The 24172-nt window shown below is 35.5% G+C and overlaps 1 protein-coding gene across 4 annotated transcripts in view; it reads right to left on the bottom strand.

The window, feature by feature from the left end:
• The window catches only part of LOC132698752 (hepatic leukemia factor), a 104994-nt gene that overhangs the window by 42310 nt on the left and 38512 nt on the right, over positions 1–24172 (bottom strand). For 2 of the 4 annotated variants that reach the window (XM_060664983.1, XM_060664982.1), the window contains exon 1: positions 9929–10352. The exons of 1 other annotated variant lie outside the window; for it this stretch is intronic. In XM_060664983.1, coding sequence (XP_060520966.1) covers positions 9929–10178 — 250 coding nt within the window. In that variant the 5' untranslated portion in view covers positions 10179–10352. Of the gene's footprint in view, positions 1–9928; positions 10353–24172 lie in introns of those variants that run through there. One more of the 4 variants, XM_060664984.1, reaches the window with a different exon arrangement.

The raw sequence follows: 24172 nt of genomic DNA on the forward strand, positions 1-24172 counted from the left end.
CACTTAAAACAACTGCGATAACAATGGTTGCCATAGTAACTAACATTCATGGGATACTTGTAAAAATAAGCGTTAATCACATTTTTTATTAATCAAGAAATGTTTATTTTAAATCGGTATAACTTAGAAACGGATAAAGTAAATAAGTTTGAGTAAATAACAAAAAAGTTTTTAAATAATATGTACTTTTGTATGCGCGTATTTCCAAAGTCTCTGCAATCGAATAATTTTTCGACGCGTCGCGACGCCCAGCTCTTTGCAGGCGTCGAATTTTTTAAACTTTAGGAAATATCTACTTGACCCCACACTTTGACTACTTTTTACATAAATTAAGTATTTCTTTTCGTTTTGGACTTATTGGCGTGCGGAGTTTTAAGTGAAAAACCCTGTATATATATATATATATATATATATATATATATATATATATATATATATATATATATATATATATATATATATATATATATATATATATATATATATATATATATATATATATATATATATATATATATATATATATATATATATATATATATATATATATATATATATATACACATATACATACATATAGCCTTTAAAAAGACTATTGCTTTTTACATATCCAAGAAGACACAAAAATACACGAACAAGAATGTTGCTAATCGACAGGCATACGAGACAAAAATGATTATTTTCAAACTTTACCCTTTGAACCATCCAGTGAAAACAGCATCGCAGGGTCAAAGCTCGAGAATCAGGTACATAAATACGTACTTACTGGAAGGATCACAGGCAAATACCTCCGTAATATTTAGAATTTATTTATTTAAAATCAATGAATCAGTATCAATTCCTAATCCCATTTAAAACGGTCCGTTTACGTTTCAAATCTTAATTTCAAGTTTCTACAAATATTCTTAATGCACCACGGCCAATAAATGCACTATACTTTTGGTCGTATTATAACCCGGGCGTCGACGGTGTTTCTAAGGAAATTTCGCACGATCCGGCAACGTCACCGACGCCAACTCAATCCGGCGATCGCGGAAGAACGACTCCGCCGGCGGAGAAAGTCGCACCTCAATGCGGAATTGTAAAGTATCGCGGGCCCGCGAATATATCGCTTGGCGACGCTACCGCGACGTTGCCACGTCGCGACCATTTTGGTGTGGCAACCGACACGGGAGATTTCTCCTCGCCGGCCGATAAGTCATTTATTATTCCGCGATTAATCGCAATATTTGCACTATGAATCGGATTACGACTAGCACGAATTCCGCCACAGGCGTCTCATTTACTTGCAATCATTTAAACGCTCTCGAACCACGATAATGTTTATCGTTTAATAGTAGCGTCGAAGGAAAGTCCGGATACAATACGGAACTTAAACATTTATTTTTTTTAATTTCTTTAATACATTTGTTTTTGTATAGAAATTAGTCAAAAATTTGAAGTTGTGACATCCGGCTATTTGCTTTTAAACCGCAGTAAACGCATGATCGTGACATCATACCGCTACTTTTCGACCGACACGACGACATGTAGTGTTATTCTCAGGTTATGGATTTTATTATTTACATTTATTTTTGGTTAGTGAAAAGTGTGTTTGTATTTAATCTATGCCAGTTTTAATTTGTGCTTTGTGTACTTTACATCATAATAATGGAAATACAACCCGCGAAACTTTTTATTCGTCTACTAGAAAAAATAAAAGCAGTCGTTTTAACTCAACTCTTCGCCCATATACCTCAAAATCAGTAGTTTTGCACTAGTTAAAAAAATCGTTTGTGGCTTTTTTTGTTGAATAATTCGCATTTTATTTGATATAAACCATTTTAGATTTTAAAAACTAGAAAACTTTAAGCTGATTACAATATTATATTGGTTTAAAACTAGTGGTTAAATTTTCTACGAATATACCTTTTAGTTTTAACACTGCGAACCATATCAAAAGAAAAACTTTCGGTGTTTTGTATGCAAGATGGCACCATAAACATATCCACCAAAGGTAAATTATAAGACTGACTGATTAAAAAATGGACTTCAGACATTTTGAAATTTCTCTTTACGACACTAAACACAAGATAACAAAAGCAAGCGACAGGATTAAGACTAAAATTAACATTAAAACCACCAAGACGAACGTGTTGTGGTTCTCTAATGACTCATCTATGCTACGGTCCAGCTGACGAGTAGTTTAACGAGCGGATTGACGTCACAACCGGTCGCAGCCAATGACAGCGCGTTTGGCAGATGATTTAAATTTTACAACTTTTAATTGCTTATATTTGTTACACAGAACTACGATTTTTTTTTGTGAACTTTAATTCTTTTAAAAGTATAAACACGCTTTTATAAACAATATTTTCCAAATTAAAATTTTGTTCAAGTTCAGTATTTCACGTAAGGTTATAAGTGAACGTCAAATAGAAACAGCTTTCAATCAGAGCGCTTCATTTTACCGCCAGTGTTGGGAAAAATTTGATTATCAATAAAAAAACACACATGAATTTTATATTTTTTAATTTAAATTGATTGATATGTATTTCCCGTTTTTTGTGGCAATATGGTACAATGTATGCACTAAGTATTAGTCAGAATGTGTTTTTTTTTTTTCATGAAAATAGGTGAGAAAGGAGAGAAAGAACAGATCCTAATAAATCTGCGTGTAGAGCGATTTATAAAATCTGCAAGAAAGAAATTCAAGAGATAGTTAATATTTTGTTTTATTATTACTAATTTCATTTTTATTAAACTTTCTGTAAAAGGTAGAAGATTTCAAAATAATTAAGGCATTATTATTTAAAAAATATAATGTCCTTTTTATCTTTTCTGGTCAAAATTTGAATTAATGCGAATTTTATTTACGTTAATGTTTATAATTTCAATACAAATAGGAGCATTTGGGCACTTCTTCAGGCTACTGGAAAACATGTTACGTTTTTCCATTTTCTACCCTAGGAGGAACTTAAATGTCTTTCACCTTGTTCACAAATTTTTCATAACATATCTAGGTTTAAAGGCAAAATGATAATCTAAAATTACAAAAGAAACTGCAGGCCTAATTTTTTGTGTAATTTAATTAAAGAATATAATTCTGGAGGCCAATGATTCATAATTATTAGTTGGTATTTTTCCCTGTCCATGTATAACTAAATTACAGAACAATTTAGATTTTTCTAAAAATAATAATCACACACGGATAGGCTACAATAATACATAATAACTCAAATCGCTCTTACACACACAAAATGGTTACCTTTTAATCTTTGATCCCCGTACTACTTAATATACTACTTTTCACAGAAAATTTAGAAAAAGAATTAAATATTATAAAAAAAATAGCATTTAACGATAGATTAATTCAATAAAGTTATTATCAGTTATTATTAATTATTATTATGATTATTAATTATTAATTCCAGATGTGTAAAAAATTGGGTTTTTCGCACCAATAGGAACAACTCGTCGAAATAGCGCATTTCTTGTACAGTACCACAGGATCAGATTAAGGCAAGCATAACCTAACACAGCCGACATTATTTATTTCATTTTCTCTCCTTAGCTTTGGTGATTAACTCGTAACCTAGGCTTTTACTAGTAGTTTTCACTTTTGTAGCAACCTGTAAGTTTAATGGTGCATTTTTCAATTTTTACATTTTTTTTTATTTACGTAAAATCAAAGAATCGATTAAGGAAGTTAAAGCGCGTCGAAAACAATCGCAACACAATTACCCGAAAAGTATACAAATTGGACCGTGATTCGCGGACCGCCGTACCGAAATGTCCGCGAAATCGCATTTTGCGAAAGAAGTAAAAGTGTGCCCGAGCAAAATTAAATGTTAATTGTCGGCGGGATAGAAAAAAAAGCCAAACCGCTTGGTCGTTTTTGAATTGGTCACGGCGACGGGTATGACTCGCGGAAAAAAGTGTTCCCCGCAGTCGATCCGTCGTTTCCTAATTAGAAGAGATTTTTCCCTTTTGCAAAATATCTAATCGTACACCGATCTGGCGTGCGGGAAGCGTCACTTTACCACGCGAGTTTCTTGCCCCACCGATCCGAGCCACTTCGGACATTTCCGGAAGCAATCGGATGTTTTCGGAGGCGGTAATCATTAAGTGTTGTTTTGCGAAAATGTTATGCCATATATAACACAATTTAAATACTACGTGCTAGAAGCTACAATTAAAATCTAGTGGGCTTGTCGGTGAGCCAAGTGACATTCATAATTTAAGTTTCCCACAGAAATTTTAGTTGTTTCTACAGTTTTTATGTTAATATCTTGCCAAGACCAACTGGACTACCCGCAATTAAGGTTTCAAGCCTAATATCCCTATAAAAATTGCAGGTTCTAACCTAAACATTCCGTCACTCGATCGCGTATACGTCACGTCTCAGCTGTTGGCGGATTGGCTGTTACCAACCACCCCTCCGCCCGAACCCGAACGCCGTTCGGGATTTTCCATCATTTTCCATCAAATTTAATTCTTTTAAAAGCTCGAATTGTAAACGTTAAATAAACCACATAACGTTTTAAAATTGTGTTTAGTCAATTGTTTATATGACGTATAAGATATATCTCTCTCTGTTTAACGTACACAGTTAAAAAGGGACAACAATAGCAAAACCGATCGGATCGATAAACGAATTGGTTTGACGGCAACTAGTAAATATTTTGTTTGAATTTTCAATTCGTTAAATTTTGATTTTTTCTTGATGTTTGTAGAAAAAGTTTAGTATGCAACACGTTTGGTCAATTCTTTATCTCACTCGTTCATTAAGCACTCGCTCCACCCATGCCAAATAAACTCGTCAGTCAAACGCCGTTTACCGCACTTGTTGCATAATATACTATTAAAGCAGGAAGGCGAAGGACGGCAAAGCAAACGTAAAAACAACAATATCTTATGCATATGTTTAGATTGTGGGGGGCGGAGCTAACTAACGTCTTCTCTATCAAAATCCGATACGACGTCTTCTCTAGCAAAATATTTGGCTTCTATCTAATTGAATGTAAATAATTATAGGGAAAAAAATTCTTAACTTCTATTAACTTTTGAGTACCATGTGCCAAGAGGCACTGCACTAACACACAATAACGCGTTTTACCACAAACCGAAACTCAATTTTACGTACTGGACGCGCGCTTCGCCAACCTAGTTGGCATCTTCAGGAGAATATTAAAACTAAACTAACCAAAGTTAAACGTTTATTTTTAATCTTCTCCTGAAGATGCCAGTTGGTTGGCGAAACGCGCGTCGAGTACGTCAAATTGAGTTTCGGTTTGTAGTAAAACGCGTTATTGTGTGCCGACAATTAAAGCCCAAACATTTACCAAAAACTGTTCTTTCTACTGTTTAAATTCTATAACTGACAGGATTTTTATCAATAGAATTTTAAACTTCAATTTTTGGAGTTCTTACATTCCGATGGGCCAATTTTAAATGATTGTTTGCCTGTTTCATTTCATTTGTAGGCGTTCGCCTATCTGACTCTATTAGGGAAGCGGTCTTATCAGGCAAACCATACAAAAATGTATATCTGACAACCCCTCATCATCTAAGATAACAATAAGCAAGAAGTAAAAAACTAAATTTAAAAAATGACGAGAAACAACTGTCAGACAACCTTGACAATAGAATTAATAATTCTTACAGACACAGCCTACTACAATTATAAGAGAATTAAAAAGATTTCTCTAGAACCGAAAAATAAAATCAAATTAAAATCATTAAAAAAAAATAACTAAGTGGCTTATTGATGCTAAATTGTAACTTAAATTTCTAAGTAGATATTTATTATAAGTAAAATTCACAGATTTAATATTGTATTGTAATTATATAAAATCGTTTCTTTTTTTTGCAGAATGTTCTTTTTTTAATATTATATAATACATGGGAAACATAATTAAATTATTCTGCGTTGTGTTCAAAGATGGCTGTCAAGTTTTTAACTTAGTACATATTAATATTTATTTAATGTTTACATTGCAATAAGTTTGCAATAAATACATATTATTATTATTATTAATGTTCTTATGAAGTTTACTTGTCAAAATGATGCTAAAAATCGCCCTCTTTACTAATATTCCATTAGAAGACTCTTTACTGCTGCTTTCCTCCAACTCAAAACATCCGTAATCAAATACTCTTATATCTTAATTGAAAAATACATGGGACATTTTTTTGGACAAATTTGAATTTTCCATTATTACCAATCGTGGCGAATATTTCCGTGCAAGAAGAAAGCTCTCGACCCCTTTAACCATAACCTCCTAAATTTTCAAAGGAACTTCCAAGGCGGCGGAGTTTTGGTGTTCGTCGGCCGCCAATTAAATTTCCCTGGACGGTTTTTCGACCGGTTTAATTTATATTACCGCAGAGTGGGTTCACTTTCACTCTGAAAAACGCGATTACAATGTTATTGTTTCGGATTTTATACGTTTCCCGGTTAATTATTTCAGGCGGGAGATGATCAGGGGCGGCGTTGCCGCGGTTTAACAATCGAACGGAGTCGGATCAGGCGATCTCGCGGGCTGAGGGTAATGGTTGTTTGTAAAAGCGGACCCGCCAATAGCTGAAACGTGACGTACAGAGAAAATTATGTTGACAAACAGGAATTCAGTTAATCGTGGATTCATTCATTCATGGGGTAATACAGAACAGGAGCAGAATCCCTTAACAAACAGTTTTTCACGACTACTTTATGTATTATTCGCGCGGAAGGTGTAACGGAACGAGTTAAAATTGATTTAATATTTTATAATGATGATAATGACAACAAAATATTCAAAAGATGCTCACGGGTTAATAAAAAATATTATTTTCAATGCGGGTTGCAGCACTCTTAGATAAAATGAACAATTGATCGTATGCATAGGAATTTAGCACCCGATGTACGTCCTGTATCTTTAAAACAAGCACAGTTTTCCTAATTCGTATTCGGATTATACCTATCTAATATCGATTGTGACATTACAAAATCTGCCATTTGACCGTCTGCTACATCGAGATACCCCGCGAAATGAAACTCACCGAAACTTTCCGAAGCGGGACCGAACTCCGTTCGGGATTTTCGACGCGGTTCGGACGATCTCGCTGGCTTCACGCACGGTTCGACCGTTTCCAACATTCGGTGTAGTTTTTTCGACGTACGCCAACTCGGTTGTACGCCCAGCATTGTTCTTTTGATTAGCATGGGACGGCGAAAAATCGCATAAAAGTAAACGAAGGTCGCGAGCGACACCATTGTTAGAAATCCGACAATAATAACGTTCCTATCTATTGAATGTGTCATCCATGTTTAATGCTTTTCGTGTTTTTTTTTTTTTGAGGCGGCAGTACCACGTTTTTTATTCGGCAGTTGGACTGTTATCATTTTTTCACAGGTGCTTCGGGAAAAATAAAAATTAAAAACCGATGACACAGGAACTGAACGTACCTGCGGTGTGTATAAGAAAACAAACTAAGATAAAAAATATATGTAAAGATATAACTAAATAGGTATAACGAGAGACAGACGGAAAGGAAATAGAGACAGAACCTCAGACAGCTGGAGCTACAGGAAAACTTAGCAACAAACAAAAAGAAGAAACGTTGCTTTTTTTTTGTAATTTGGTATGAAAGAGTTATGCAAATCTGCATCTGTATGCTACGGCAATATAAATCAGTGTTATATGTCTGGCGTTACGATAATAGTCAAAAGCATGAGATAGCCCTATACTTCATATTTAATAACAGATTTACAAAACTAAACTTTTTGACAGATGTTTTCTATGCATTTATTTGTATCACGTAAGGTTTTTTTTGCAAATATTAAAGGAAAAAAGACATATTTTAAAAATATATTTTTTTATTAAGTAAAAAAACTTTACTCAGACTTTTTTGAGTGAAATCTTCGTTATTTTGCAAGCACACTGCATTACATACATTTATATTACAACCCAGAAGTGTTGTAACATATTTTTATCAACACTTTCGTAGTTTTGGTACTTAGATTTCTTAAGAAACTTATCAATTACTTCTTTAACTGGCGATGACTTTCTCGACATTGGTCATTGTGTTTTGAAAATCCTTGTCTTTGCATGCGGCCCCACAATCTTAATCTTGGGCTTGTCTAGGGCTTTAACCAACTGCTTGCGAAGAAGGGGCACTAAAACTAAGTGATCAACTATTACGTTTTTGCTACCGAGTGCAAGGCTTGTTCCAGAGGGCCATTATACCTCTTGCCCGACTATCCCACTCACAGACGAAGCATTGAAATTTTGTATAATTTCCCTGATGTCCTAGGTCATCCACTGATGTTCTTGGTAGTTTATTTTCTTCAAAAGAAGACTCTCGCCATACCATAGCAACGCCAAAGCTTAAATATATTTTGCTACCTTTTTGGCAGTTTCCTAAGGCTTCAACGCAACCAGAACAAGCAGTATGAGGAGCCCGGGACTTATCTTATGATCAATTTTTACAACAAAATAAGCGTGATATACATTTATTACAAAATAAGTTATAGTTTGTCTTTGCTTTACTGCAACCAAGTAGCACTAGGACCAAGACAACCAAACAAATTTTAATTAACAATTAACATGTTTTAGTAGAACTTTAAAAGCTATTTATATTTTTTGAATGGAATTGACAATGCTTGCTTTAAAGCAACTATATGAACATTTTAAATATTTCTATATTATGGTCTCTAGTATATGCAAAGCTTGCTTATGCACAAATCGATTTTAAGATCGACGATTTGGTCATACATTTTTTTTCCCAAAAAAGTGGCCTAAACATACTTCAAAAAATTTCTCGACCATATTTATAATCCTGGCAATCTTTGACTGGCACGCCACCAAACAAAAGCTCTGAGTTTTTAAGAGGTTTTTTATTGACAGTGGTAAATCTGACAACGCTGCTGTTAGCACTTTCGAATTCAGTACGTACAAAACAGGTATCGAATTTTGTCGTTTGTTGGTCCACGATAATTTTTTAGCAACGACGAAAATAATAAAGTTCCACATGGTCAAGAAAATTACTTATGAATCTGCGAAATCTGGAATCCCAATGTGTGTGCGTGTGTGTGTGTGTGGTGATTTTTTGTCCATTTTTTTTTTACTTTTTTTTTGCTTTTTTTTCTACTCCCGTCTGTAAAATACCTAATTACGCACCGATCTAGCGTGCGGGAAACGTCACTTTACCACGTCAGTTTCGTATCCCACGAATCCGAGCCACTTCGGACATTTCCGGCATTTTACCGCACGGCTTTGGGAGCAATCGGATGTTTTCGGAGATATTCCCCACGCTTTGAATTTTGACGTTTGTCAATTCTGACGTCATGTCAGTGAATGTATTCGTGATGTTTTGCAAAAATATGACCAAAAACTACTAAACTAAGGCTCTTTCATGTTCTTTGAGCCTAGTTGATATTTTTCGTCTGGTCTCGCCAATGTATTCTTTGCCGCATATGCACAGAATGCTGTAAACTCCTGCCACCCCAAATGGAACTTTGTCTTTGAGGGATCGAAGATGTTGAGAGGCTTTTGGATATCAGGAAGGACAACAGTGGCAAGTGTGTGATTGCTGTCGGCCTCATTGCTATTGGAAGGTTGTGGTGAAGTGTATTTTGTGATGGAACGCCTAATATCTTTAACGTGGAAATTATTAGAGAGAAGAGCAAAGGTAAGGTGGGTTCAATGACTAGGGCTGAGATAGTTTTACGGCTCTGTCAACAAGATGATGATTGGTCTGTGTACGTAGGTTTTCTCTGTAAACACAATGACCCAATGTCAAGGTCCGATTTCCTACTCATAATAATATTTAAGAACGGGAGGTTATAATTACTTTCTAATTCAATGGTAAAACGCACGTTAGAAGTCTAGAGGTTAATAATGCTAATTTCGTTCCTGCTACGGCCGACGCGACACCTTCAAATCACCGCCACCGACCACCGTACCGTTCATGTATACGTGCTGCCTCCAGAGCTGCTGGTACTGGGCCCATCTATGCGGGTCCTGCTGCTGCTGCTGCTGCTGCCCGGTCGCGTCCTGCTGCCCGACTTGGACGTGGGTAAGCGTGCCCTGCATCACACCGACGGCCACCGGGTGCGCCGGCAAAGGCGTCGCGGCGCCGACGGTCTGCTGCTGCGGCGGCAACTGGTATTCCATCCTGGGGTTCGTTTCTCGGGCGGGCACGACAAAACTCATGCTTGGCACATGCTAATTTGCTGTTCCCGCACCTAACCTAACGCGTAAACTAACCAACGCGGTTTATCCTTGCACGCGAGCGTCCTGGACACCGAAGAGTCGGACGCAAAGACCGCGAGGAGATCGACTATACGCGCGCGACCAGCCAACAGATTCTCCGATCTGCTTGGTGAACGGTGGACGGCGATAGTGGTGGCCGTGCGGCGGGTAGGAGGGGCGACGGCGGTCGCTTTAAACCAAAACACTCTCGATTTTCGCGAATGCCGGAAATCCACACCGAGACGCCGGCGGAGGCGGTGGTGGTGGTGCACAGTGGTCCCGGTCTTATGGGACATACGGTCACGAAATTTTCGCGCTAATGGGATATCTTAAATATGGGATTTTTCAAGACAAATACATATTTTTAAACTTTGATATAAATAAAAAAAACAATTTATTTTTACAAAATAAAATTTTATTAACAGCATCAAAAAAAAATTCACACTATTTCAGTAAAACACATAAAAGTGAAAACTAAACTAATATGCTACAATTAAGACTAAAGAGTGATTACAAATTGTTCCTGAACCCTTATTATGGCTATGCCTATGGCCAATTACTCCCGAAAACTCACTATAAAAAGATTTTTTATATCATTAAAAGCAGGGGTACGGGATTACCATTTTATAGTATTGTTATCCTAATTCTAATAAATCCAATACTTCAGGTAATAACATGGATTTACTGCTTTTAGGTAATTTTCTTAAACTAGAAATAAAAGGGTCGGAATTTAAAAGTATCCCGTATCGATAGAAGTGAATCTTCAATAACTTTAGATCCATGCACGAGAACATTGCCCACGGAGGCAACTAAGCAATACCACGGATAATTGCTGTTTCTAAAGCGTAATTCTGATATTTTATAGAATTTATTTTATAGGCAGAGCCCAAAGCCTGCAAAGGAATACAACATTGCTTGATAAGATTATTTATCCAGACCGGTTATTTCAGTTAAAACTTCAGAACTTATAAAAAACTTCTCGAAGTATTACCATCGTTTGATGTTCCACTTCCTCCGCTTCTCGGTTTGTCTATAATTAAGCCCAATTTTTCCCTAAAATGTTTTTGAATCCGCCCTTTTCTCTCTGCAAGAAGTACCTTTTCATATTGCAATTTGGCTTGCCACTTTTTAAAATCTAGGTGTAGTCAACCATTGTCAATTGTAAAGAATGTTGAATCTTTTCTTCACGACCACCATATTTAAAGATTGTTGCTTCAAATTTGTAATCCTGTCTTGCAAAGAGAGTTCTTTCGTTTTCTTCTTTCTTCTTATCTGAAATTGCTGATTGACAAACTAGTTGGAGAGGAACATAGGATGTCACAAACAGGTTTTAATCGCTAGTATTTGCATCAGAAAACTTCTGCTTGTATTCACTATGCCCTGAACTACCATCAAACACCCATTTTCCTATTAACATTAAGTCTCCTTGGAGGGGAATAGTTGACAAAACGTCTTTTTGTGACTCAGGAATCCGGTTAGCCGTGTGATCCAGAAGTGACTGCAGTTGAACTTCCGCAGATGTCTCTGACACTTTTTCATCAGAAGGATAGCAGTTTTTTTTGCCTCCAGAACTTTGTAATAGGAAGGAAAGATATTGGAACTTCAACAAAAAACGAGAGTACTTCCTCTGCATTGACCTGCGAACTGGAGGTTTGGTCTAATCTTTTAAATATTTAATTGCAGAACTATCTACTTTAGATAACTCTGACAATCTTCGGCGTTTAGATCATTCACTACATTCGTCAAACTCTTTCAAAAATCTTTTTGGCTTGCTTGTTGACTGATCTTGATCGTCGGAAACCTGCTGAATTTCTGCCACTTCATCCAGCAGATTAGGTTGGGTAAGGGGAAGTTCACAAATTTCTGTCATGTTAAGCCATTCCTGGTGCTTAGCTACTAGTTTTGATCTGGAACTAGAAGTTTCCTTTCAATACTCACTGAACTTTCTGCAAAGATAAGAGACACGGTTTTCCAAGTTGGTAGTCTCTTGCAAAACAACGTCAATACATTCGATTGATCCCAAACCAGTGCGGTAAAATCCCGGAAATGTCCGATGTGGCTCGGATCCGTGGGAAACGAAACTGACTTGGTAAAGTGACGCTTCCCGCATGCTAGATCAGTGTATAATTAGGCATTTTACGCTCTATCCTCGGATGATTCTTCTTCAAAATAGACTTTTTCTTTAAACAAACTACTTAATGATCAATTGTAAATATAAATAAACAACATAACGTTTTAAAATTGTGTTTATTTCGTTGTTTGCAAAAATACATCTCTCTGTCTAACATACACAGTTAAAAAGAGACAACAATAACAAAACCGATAGGAACGATAAACGTATATATTTAATGGCAACTGGTCAATATGTTATTTGAATGGTACGAAATTTAGTAATTCGATATTCTGTAATTATTTTAAATTTGTTAAATTGTGATTTTTTCGGGACGGTCGTGGAAAAAGTATAGTATGCAACATGTTCGGTATTATCTCACTTATTTATTACTCGTTAAACGCGTGAGTCAAATGAAAATTAAAATTTCACTAAATTTTTACCTTCGGCGATATCGAGTTTCAGTGGCGTCCGCCATATTATACAGCTTAGGAAGTATTTCCCGTGGGAAGAGCGACTATGCGGCTTAATTTTCCATAAACCGGACGAAAATAGTAAACGGTTTCGTAGAGACACATTACCCGAGAGGATCGCATAATTTGATAGATATAAAAGTGTATCTTAGGTGGATTAAATTTGCTTTTTAAATTCCCTCAAATTTTCCATCTACACGATTGCTTCTTATCCGACCCAAAGGGTCGTGGTCCAATAAAGATGTCACTTAACTCGATTTGAAAAAAATACGAACAAGATTTTGAGAAACCAGTAAGGAAATATTTCGTATTTTCAAATTTTAATCGATGTAAATAAAGCCCTGTATACTTTGAACCCTTTGGGAATATACAGGGGATATATAGGAGTTATAGGACGGTTGGTCAACGTTATCTTCTTCAAGGCCTTCTTGTATTTTAGTATACTTGGAGATGTCATCATTTGTAATGTCCTTTTCTATTTCTGGTTTTTAATTTCAGTAGTTCAAAAAATAGTAAGCTGTTTGCAGGATGTTGCAGAAATCCCCAGATACATGAATACATCTATAATTTAGATATTAAATTGTGACTTAATTGTATACCTATATCCTATATATAAGGTTGTTCGGAAAGTCATTTCGTTTTTTCCCGTCAAAGGACTTAATTACGTTTTTTCGAAACCAACTTCACACTTAAGCCGCATAACCATTATATGTCTTGAGAGCTGATATTGCAAGGCTTGCGTGTGAAAAAGTTCTATTTATTCTACGCAGTAGTTTTTGGTTGGTGCCCTTTTAAATATGGAGAGCAATAAGCAGCATTTTCGTCATATTTTACTTTTTTACTTCAGAAAAGGTAAAAATGCTGTCCAAGCGAGAAAAAAATTGACGGATGTGTATGGAGAAGGCGTGTTAACAGTACGCCAGTGCCAGAACTGGTTTGCAAAATTTCGATCCGGCAATTTTGATGTCGAAGATGCGCCACGGTCTGGAAGGCCGGTCGAAGCTGACAAAGATGCGATAAGGGCATTAGTTGATGCAAATCGGCGAATAACCACACGAGAGATCGGTGAGAGATTAAATTTGTCGAATTCGACTGTTTATGGCCATTTGAAAGGCATGGGCTTAACCTCGAAGCTCGATGTGTGTATGCCCCATGTCCTTACGGAGCGAAATTTGTGTCGTCGCGTTGACGTGTGCGATTCGCTCCTCAAACGTCAAGAAAATGATCCATTTTTGAAGCGGATTATTACTGGGGACGAAAAATGGGTTGCATACAACAATGTTAAACGCAAGAGGTCATGGAGCGGAAAAGATGAACCGGCTCAAAGCGTGTCAATAGCCAACATTCACCAAAAAAGGTGATGTTCTCCGTTTGGTGGGATGTCAAAGGAATCGTTTGGTTTGAGCTTTTGCCGGACAATACAACGATTAATTCAGACGTCTATTGTCATCAACTGGACAAATTGAATGATTCACTTAAAGAGAAGAGGCCCGAATTAATCAACAGGAAGGGTGTAGCGTTCCACCAGGATAATGCGGGACCTCACACAAGTTTGGTCACTCGCCAAAAACTTTTACAGCTTGAATGGGACCTACTGCAACATCCACCATATTCTCCAGATCTGGCGCCTTCCGACTACTATTTGTTCCGGTCCCTGCAAAATTTTTTGGATGGCAAAACCTTTACCTCAAATGAAGATGTCGAAAACCACCTGAACCAGTTTTTTGCCAGCAAGGACCAAAACTTTTATGAGAGGGGAATTATGTTACTGCCAGAAAGACGGCAAAAGGTGTTGGACCAGAACGGCCAATATATAATTTAATGAAATATTTATTCATTATACGAAAACTGTCTTTCATGTTCCCCAAAAAAAAACGAAATGACTTTCCGAACAACCCAATAATTACAAACTTCACAATATTCTAGTTTCTATAATAGAGCATTATTTTGGATTTTTTAGAAACTTTAAAAAGCTATAAGCACAGATAAAAAAATACATATATTTTAATAAAACGCCTTGTATATTATGCGCTTAATAAAATATCCTAAAAATTCTGCACATCTCTTGTTTAATATGCACTAAATCGAATAGTTTTTGAGATATATACGCTTTTAATTATTATCATATTATTAACATTCTAGAATTTATAATTTACATCTTAGGTAGCGGTGATTTAGGAAAACTATGCTCCTCTTATATATAAAGTACCTTGTTCGCGAAGACAAAAACAGTGAATTTTGGAGATATATATTAACAAAAATCTTTGTTCGAGTCGACTAATTTCAATAAATATCTAGACTAGCCTGATAACTGTACCTACATTCGATAGATGTAGGTATACCATAACCAGAAATATTGTTTTCACAACCGACCCCGTGATTAACTTTGCCTACTGTTTATTACTCCAAAACCCTTATAAAACACCCTGCCCAGCCGACCCTTACCGTAACCATTCCGGGACCGTCCTAGGAGTTTATGTACCTACACTAAGAAGCGGAATATAAGTATATTTTCAATCTACTTCGCCATGGATTGTTGAAACATGTAACTAAAAAAATTAGTATAAAGTAACCATTTATTATATATAATTTGCAAAATACTAAATATAATAATAGAGTATCGTCCCTATCGCTACTGTCGTCACCTAGTTCAATGATCAATTCCGCAACTAATCGTTCTCGTTAAATATTTTCTTCTTTTGTTACTCGTCTTCCACAGTTAGACCGGCTGGGTGCCGATATTTCAGCTACCTCTGGCCGAATTACGTTTATGCAGTGTGCAGTGTGTGTGGTGTTCCTTCTTTTCAACTCAGACCAAATCACCTCAATTGAGTTTAATATACAATGATACGGGTTGGATAGATAGATAGCTTTTTAATTTGTTCCAACAAACCCTTTCAGAACGTAAGTTTTGCTTAACTGCCACTGTCAGTTATAAACAAACATTTTGTTCATTTATGACTACCTACTTCACAGCCATCTAAGATACAAATTATGTTGTAAAATATTATTTTGTTTTTATGTTAAAAGCGCATATATCTCATAAATTTTCTGCGACACCTTGTGTATATAAAAATATACCTTGCAAATAGCTTACAATTTTTTGAACAACTTTTTTTTCCCAAAAGTTAAATACAAAAATTAAAGGCAGGATTATAAAGGATTTTTTCTAATCCCTTCTGTAAAATGCCTGCTCTACCACGTCAGTTTCGTTTCCCACGGATCCGAATCACTTCGGACATTTCCGGGATTTTACCATACATGTTTGGAAGCAATCGGATGTTTTCGGAGATCTTACCACGCGGTTTGAATTTTGACATTTGTCCATTCTGACGGTTATTCGTTTTGTTTTGCGAAAATGTACCTAAAAACTAATACCCAGAAAAATGTTACGCAATATATCACACATTTTAAATACAACGTGCTATAAGCTACAATTAAAATCTAGTGGGCTAGTGGGTAAATCAAGTGACATTTATAATTCAAGTTTTCCACAGAAATTTTAGTGGTTTTTTCAGTTTTTATATTAATATCTTGCCAAGACCAATTGTACGATTTTCAAATATCCACTTCTCATCAGTACAAACAAAACAAAATTGAATTCTCTTAAAAGCTTCTTCTTCCAAGTACAGTCCATTTAAATAAGCAACATAACGTCTTAAAATTGTGTTTATTCATCTCTCTGTGTCTGACGTACACAGCTAAAAAGAGACAGCAATAAATAATGTTTCGTTTGAATGGTACGAAATTTAGTAATCCGATATTGTTATTATTTTTTGTTAAATAGTGATTTTTTTCGTGAGCATCGTAGAAAAAGTATAGTATTATCTCAAATGCCGTTTACCGCACTTGTTGCATAATATTCTTCGCCTATTAATTATTATTATTGATATACCGATTTTTATCATTTTTCGATAATGCGAACGCACCAGTTGACGAGATCGAACTACAGGGTGATCGTTCAGGAGGGGCCCCGGTACATAAATAAAATTAATGGTTGTGCGCGATTTTGTAATAACTTTCTCTGCACGCGGAAACGCAGCCATCTTTTAGTAGGTAGGAAACCGAAGTATCGGCAACCGCTGAAAATAATGGGTTAGTTGCCCAACCGTTCTTTGGGGCCGCGATTGTCGACTCTCGATCTTCCTTGTTTGCCAACCTCGTTGTGTTTCTTTTTTTTTCCTCGACGTTTATGCGTCTGTTTTTATATTTATTTGGTGATACATACCCACTAATAATTTCATACTGGTTTGAATTAGTAAACATTTTAAGAGCTGATAATATAAATACAATGTCTCTCTCTAACAACAAGATGGTACCATAAAAAGTCTTTTTTTTTATTGAAACCACCACAAAAAGAATAAAAATAAAAAAATTAGATGAATAACATAATGATGCTTCAAAATAAGAACTAAAAGTTCAGATTTTCACGAAATATATATATTCACGTGACAATTGTTTCGCCAACATAATATTTACAAAGTACCTGCTACTATATATACCGAAAAATGACAATAAAACCTTAATTAATGTTGTTGTGAGAATTTAAGTTTAATAATGGAGAGGTATTTAAATATTTCGGTGTCAAAATGTTGCAAAAAAAGTACCGATTTAAAAAAAATAGTTCATTATATTAAATTCTGTTTTCCATTTACATATTTGCCCACGATCAGGTGACCTGGTAAATAGTATTTATGACGGCCACAGCACCCCGGACACAATTTTCAAAAATTAAATTGCGTGTATAGATATTAAAGAGGACAGGCCTTAATATTGAGCCTTGGGGTACTCCAACATTGCTTGACTCTCATTTAGACGTTGTTTCTTATTTGAACACCCTGCATAAGCAGGTGCAAACTGCAACCCAGGAGGAGTCCGACAAATTTGCAAAACAGAAACTACGTACCCGTGTTTATATACACTAGATCGTCTGCGTAGTAGAGACCATTTTGATGTCTCCTCGAAGTGTCCCACTGGTTGCCGTAATAACTGGTACCGTCGTCGTGACGGTACGACTCTTGGCGCGTTTGGTGGTACCCGTCCATCTGAACGTAGTCATAGTTTTCCCGAGGCCAAAGGTCAGCCGCAATTTTAACCAACTATACCAAAAGAGCCTCTCCGGATGTCCCGTCTACGTCTTTAATCGATTGGGTCCTTATTGAACACTGCTAATTGCAGTTATTCCGAATAATATGGCGAGGTGAGTGTCGAAAGTGCGACGCGCTTTAAAGAAATGCGTTAGTTTTTCGATTTACCAAGGTTTGAATAATTTATCGGTTGGACCGACGAAATATCCCCAGAACGTGTAAAACAAAAGAAAAAATCGGCGCGGATAGGTTGATTTTTTAATGACATATGTCAACACGACTATCGAAATATTCATACTGGGATTGAGATTTACGACCCCCTTCCACTTTCCTGCAGAATTTGCACTAACTTCTTATCTCAATTTTTTCCACTAGAGATACGTCGTACGTCATAGTTTTAGCAATATTTGGATGATTCCTTTATAACCTTTTTAATTAAAATTTCTAAGATTTTAAAAGTAAACTTTTTGATTTTTTTTGCATATCATTCATCTATTTGCATTCTAAACAAATGGTAGAGCCAAATGAACCAACTTATAAAAAACGGCAAGTCACCGGGTGAGGATAAGATTACAGCTGAGATGGTAAAAAACAAGAATGGAAAATGGCTTTAATACTACCACTGCAAAAAAAAAAAGCAGATTACAAAAACTGCAACAATTATAGAGGAATATCACAGCTATGTACACCATTGAAACTGTTTGAGAAAATAGTTGAAAAGAGACTACGGTCAAAAGTAGAACCGACCCTAACAGAAACGCAAAATGGGTTTCGGAAAGGCAGAAGTTGACAATAAACTATTAAGAATTATCAAATGTTTACACAACGAAACAAGAAATTGCGTAATTAGTAAAACCATGACATCAAAGGTATTTATAACACAAGCATGAGTGAGACAGAGGGGTAGTTTGAGCCATTTAGTATTCATAACTTATATGTACGATCTAATTAGAATGGCAGAACAACGATCAAAAGTTGGTTATTAATGCCCGTGTTCTTTATGAAAACAGTTGATAGTGAAACAGAATTAGATTTAGACATTTAGAATAAAAATATCATCCTGTATAGTAGCTCTTAACTATGAATTTATTGTATATATTTAATGTCATTGTTTTTTCTTAGCGTAATTTAATAAGATTAAACAAAAAAAATACGTTATTACCAAAAACCTTTAAGAGGCCCTCCCTAATGTTCTGTCCTTCAATACCTACCATGCCCGACTATTATTGCCGTCGGGAGGAAACTTCCATAATTGCGGGCAACACTCAAACCGATGAAGATTAAGACAGACCATACTACGAAATACAGGCTTATATATAAAAATATCCTTTAATAAACCTTTCATTTAACGGCATTTAATCAGCTTATTCGAGATAAGGGCAAAAATTATCTCATGAAATTAAGTAAACCTCGTATTTTGCAAACTGCTAATACACGCTTCTCATTTAGTAAATTTTATATATACAGGGTTTTTCACTTAAAACTCCGCACGCCAATAAGTCCAAAACGAAAAGAAATATTTAATTTATGTAAAAAGTAGTAAAAGTGTGGGGTCAAGTAGATATTTCCTAAAGTTTAAAAAATTCGACGCCTGCAAAAATTATTCGATTGCAGAGACTTTGGAAATACGCGCATACAAAAGTACATATTATTTAAAAACTTTTTTGTTATTTACTCAAACTTATTTACTTTACCCGTTTCTAAGTTATACCGATTTAAAGTAAACATTTCTTGATTAATAAACAATGTGATTAACGCTTATTTTTACAAGTATGCCATGAATGTTAGTTACTATGGCAACCATTGTTATCGCAGTTTTAAGTGCAATTACAAACGTAAGTTGTTATTGCTGTATCAAAAAATTGTCATATTTTGTCACAAGAAATATCCAAATTTGTTCGGTTAAAAAAAAAACTAAGAATTATTATGTGAAAATGGTGCAATTTAGCAATGAGGAAAAAGTAGACATGTTACTGGTGTCTGGAGAATGCAGATGCAATTGTAGAGAAGTAAAAAGAGTTTACGCACGGCGTTATCCGCATAGAAGAGTCCCCGATGCAAAAACCTTTTCAAGTTTATGTAAAAACTTAAGAGAATATGACAGCTTCATAAAACCTAAAAGAGATAGGAACAGGACGGCTACAAATGATGAAAATATTGTACAAAAAATACGTACAAAAGTAGACTAGTTCATAAACTAGAACCAGGCGATTATGCTAGAAGAATGTATTTCTTAGCGACATTGTCCGATTTGTATAGCCAAGATGCACATTTTCTTTCGAAAATTTTATGGAGCGACGAAAGTCGATTTCAAAATAATGGAATCGTTAATAGACACAACTGTCGTTTTTGGTCCGAAAAGCATCCTCGTTGTATTACAGAAAGAGGTAACCAACGAATTTTTAGTATCAATGTTTGGTGCGGTATATTAAATGGATTCCTTATTTCACCTTACTTATACGAAGGAACTTTAAATGCAGATCGCTATTTAAGATTTCTTCAAACTATACTTCCGGAACTATTAGAAGAAGTGCCTCTTGACACTAGAATGAATATGTGGCTACAGCAGGATGGAGCGCCTGCACATAATGCCCAAATAGTAACGAAGTATTTGAACCGAGAATATCCCAATAGATGGTTTGGTACTAATGGACCGGTAAGGTGGCCGGCGAGGTCCCCGGACATTACGCCACCAGATTATTTTCTTTAGGGCTACCTAAAAAACGTTATCTATGAAGAACCTATCGAAGATATGGCTGATCTCATTAACAAAATTAGTGCAGCGTGTGCCGCTATCACAAGAAGGACTCTCCTACAAGTGACCCAAGCTCATCTGTTAAAAGTTTTTGATAGTTGTGTTCGAGCAGATGGACATAATTTTGAACAAAATTTTTGAAATGTCTTATTATGTAGTTAATTGCAATAATAAGTTTTTTCATTTATTTATCATGTTATCAGAACGAAATCGATAAAAAATAATAAATAAAATCATACTAAAATCGTTGAAATCTACTGTTTGTAATTGCACTTAAAGCAACTGCGATAACAATGGTTGCCATTGTAACTAACATTCATGACATACTTGTAAAAATAAGCGTTAATCACATTTTTTATTAATCAAGAAATGTTTACTTTAAATCGGTATATCTTAGAAACGGGTAAAGTAAATAAGTTTTAGTAAATAACAAAAAAGTTTTTAAATAATATGTACTTTTGTATGCGCGTATTTCCAAAGTCTCTGCAATCGAATAATTTTTCGACGCGTCGCGACGCCCAGCTCTTTGCAGGCGTCGAATTTTTTAAACTTTAGGAAATATCTACTTGACCCCACACTTTGACTACTTTTTACATAAATTAAATATTTCTTTTCGTTTTGGGCTTATTGGCGTACGGAGTTTTAAGTGAAAAACCCTGTATATATATATATATATATATATATATATATATATATATATATATATATATATATATACACTTTTGTGAAAGAAACTCATACTCATTACCAATATAAATTTATACTACGAAATATAGTATATAGGCAATATACAAAAATACCCTTTAATAAAACTTTCAATTGACGCAATTTAATAAATAGTGAAAAATAACATTTAATAAGCTTATTCGAGATAAAAGCAAAAATTATCTCATGAAATTAAGTAAACCTAGTATTTTGCAAACTGCTAATACACGCTTCTCATATAGTAAATTTTTTATATACGTATACACTTTTGTGAAAGAAACTCATACTCATTACCAATATAAATTTATACTACCAAATATAGTATATAGGCTATATACAAAAATAACCTTTAATAAAACTTTCAATTGACGGTATTTAATAAATAGCGAAAAATAACATTTAATAAGCTTATTCAAGATGCCGGATGGTAGTGGACGTTTTCTATCCCCCTTCGATTGTCCAATTTCCAGAACAACTGGTTACATTGAACATTAATTGATACTATTTTCCTATGGAAACACTGATCTTTGTTAAACGCGGAGAAAATTCTAGCCAATATATATTATTATTATTATTCTTCAATTAACAACGAAAAAAAAAACAGTTTACACGTTCTGGGGAAAGAGGGGGTCTGAAGTTTCTCAAAAGTGAAAAAATACGACCGAAAACGATCCCCGAAAAAGGATTTTTTTTGTGTATATATTCACGATAGGTTGCTCGCACAGACACGCACTAGTTTGCACAGTTAACTGTCAATGCAATATGCTAATGAAAGGGACCATCAAACCGGACTGAGCGCCGATCATCACCGGAGGCTCCGGAATATGCCGGGCCGGAGTTCACGTGTTCCGGACGAGTCACGCGGTGAAGAACGTGTCCCGAGGTCCCGCCCCCCAGGTGGGTTTTCTTTCTCAGTGTCACGGGTATCGAAGGAACGACCTTGCCCTTAGGCCCAAAATACCAAGCTGTTATATGGTTGGCTCGTTTAGCAATAACCGCTTGAAGTGGAAATAAATAACGTTGCAAATAACAAAACCGGATTCTCTATGGGATGCTGGTGAGCTAATAAAAGCAGAATCGACTTACAGTGCGACTATCTAAGGTGGACAAAATTAGGAAGTGAATAAAAACATGCTTTTAGGCAAGGCTATTACTGGATTAAGATTAACCAACTTCTTTCAATTTATTTCAAACCTCTAGACACTAACAAAAAAAATAAATATAATAATACTAATATAATATATCCTTTATTTAATTTTTCAAAAAAACTTCCACAGCCTATGGTAACTCTTTTTATAAATCTGCTGAGTTCCAGCTAAAATTTCGAATATCATCCTGTTGGCTTCTTCAGAGCTTGACTGAAACTGGCTCCCATTTAACTTTGTTCCTGTTTATATATTGTTAGAGGGGGGCGGAGCTAAGCATAAACACCGTCTCGGATAACTGATTTCCATATTGGTGACAAAGACCTGAGTGGCGGTTAAGATTGTTAGGTTGTTTATAGATTTCCATACACTCTCGGATTTTTCGTTGGTAGAAGAATTGATTACATGCAAGAATGTTAGTTTTATCGAATAAAATTCCGATTTCGTGATTGCGTTGGGCAACAGCTCATGAGTTTATTTGTCCTAGTTGTAAGGCTCTTTCGTGCTCTTTGAGCCGAGTTGATATTTTTCGTCCGTTCTCTACAATGTATTCCTTGCAGCATGTGCATGGAATGCTGTAATCTGGCATCTCAAATGGAATTTTGTCTTTGACGGATCGAAGATGTTGAGAGATTATTGAACAAGTGGTAAATCTGGTATTGACGTAATATTTCTTTAGAACTTTTGATATGCGGTCAGTGATATTTTGAATGTAAGGAAAGACAACTGAAGCAAGTATGGGATTGCTTTCGGTTTCATTGCAATTGGAAGGTTGTGGTGAAGTGTGTTTTGTGATGGAACGCTTAATATCTTTAATGCAGAAATTATTAGAGAAAAGAGCAGAGGTAAGGTGTTTTAATTTTGAGTTCAATGACTCGGGCTGAGATAGTTTTACGGCTCTGCAAACAAGTGGCAAGTGTGGGATTGCTGTCGGCCTCATTGCTATTGGAAGGTTGTGGTGAAGTGTATTTTGTGATGGAACGGCTAATATCTTTAATGTGGAAATTATTAGAGAGAAGAGCAAAGGTAAGGTGGGTTCAATGACTCGGGCTGAGATAGTTTTACGGCTCTGTCAACAAGATGATGATTGGTCTGTGTGCGTAGGTTTTCTATAAACACAATAACCCAATGTTAGGTGTGATTTTCTAATGATAGGAATATCTAAGATTGGAAGGTTATTATTAGTTTCTAACTCAAAGGTAAAACGTGCGATAGGGTGTATAGAGTTTGTCTAAGAAAATCTACTAGGGATTCCTGACCATGAGGCCAAATAACAAAAGTATCATCGACGTAGTGTTTCCATAATTTTGGTTTTAGATGAAAGGTAACGAGAGCTTTCTTCTCAAATGCTTTCATAAATATATTCCCGATAACTAGCGATAGTGTTCCAGACAAACATTTTTCTATTAAAGTACAGCACAAATCAAACTTTGATAAAAAGGATCCACTCTATTAATTGAAGAACAGAAATTAGAAAAAAAAAGGATGTTGTGGTGAGTAATATTGCCACTAAAGCTTAGTTTGCAACTTCTTGAAACATGACGTGAGCGGAAGTTTACCCCATCGGAGAAAATCGAGACCCAAAATGTTGCTATTGAATATTTAAATTAGTCCCAAAACTTAAAAAGAAATATTTATCGGCAAATCGCCAAAGAGAAAAGGCTGGAAATTATTTTCAGG

This window comes from Cylas formicarius, unplaced genomic scaffold (genome assembly GCF_029955315.1).
Source record: "Cylas formicarius isolate icCylForm1 unplaced genomic scaffold, icCylForm1.1 PGA_scaffold_2__14_contigs__length_35257938, whole genome shotgun sequence".
Lineage (NCBI taxonomy): Eukaryota > Metazoa > Arthropoda > Insecta > Coleoptera > Brentidae > Cylas > Cylas formicarius.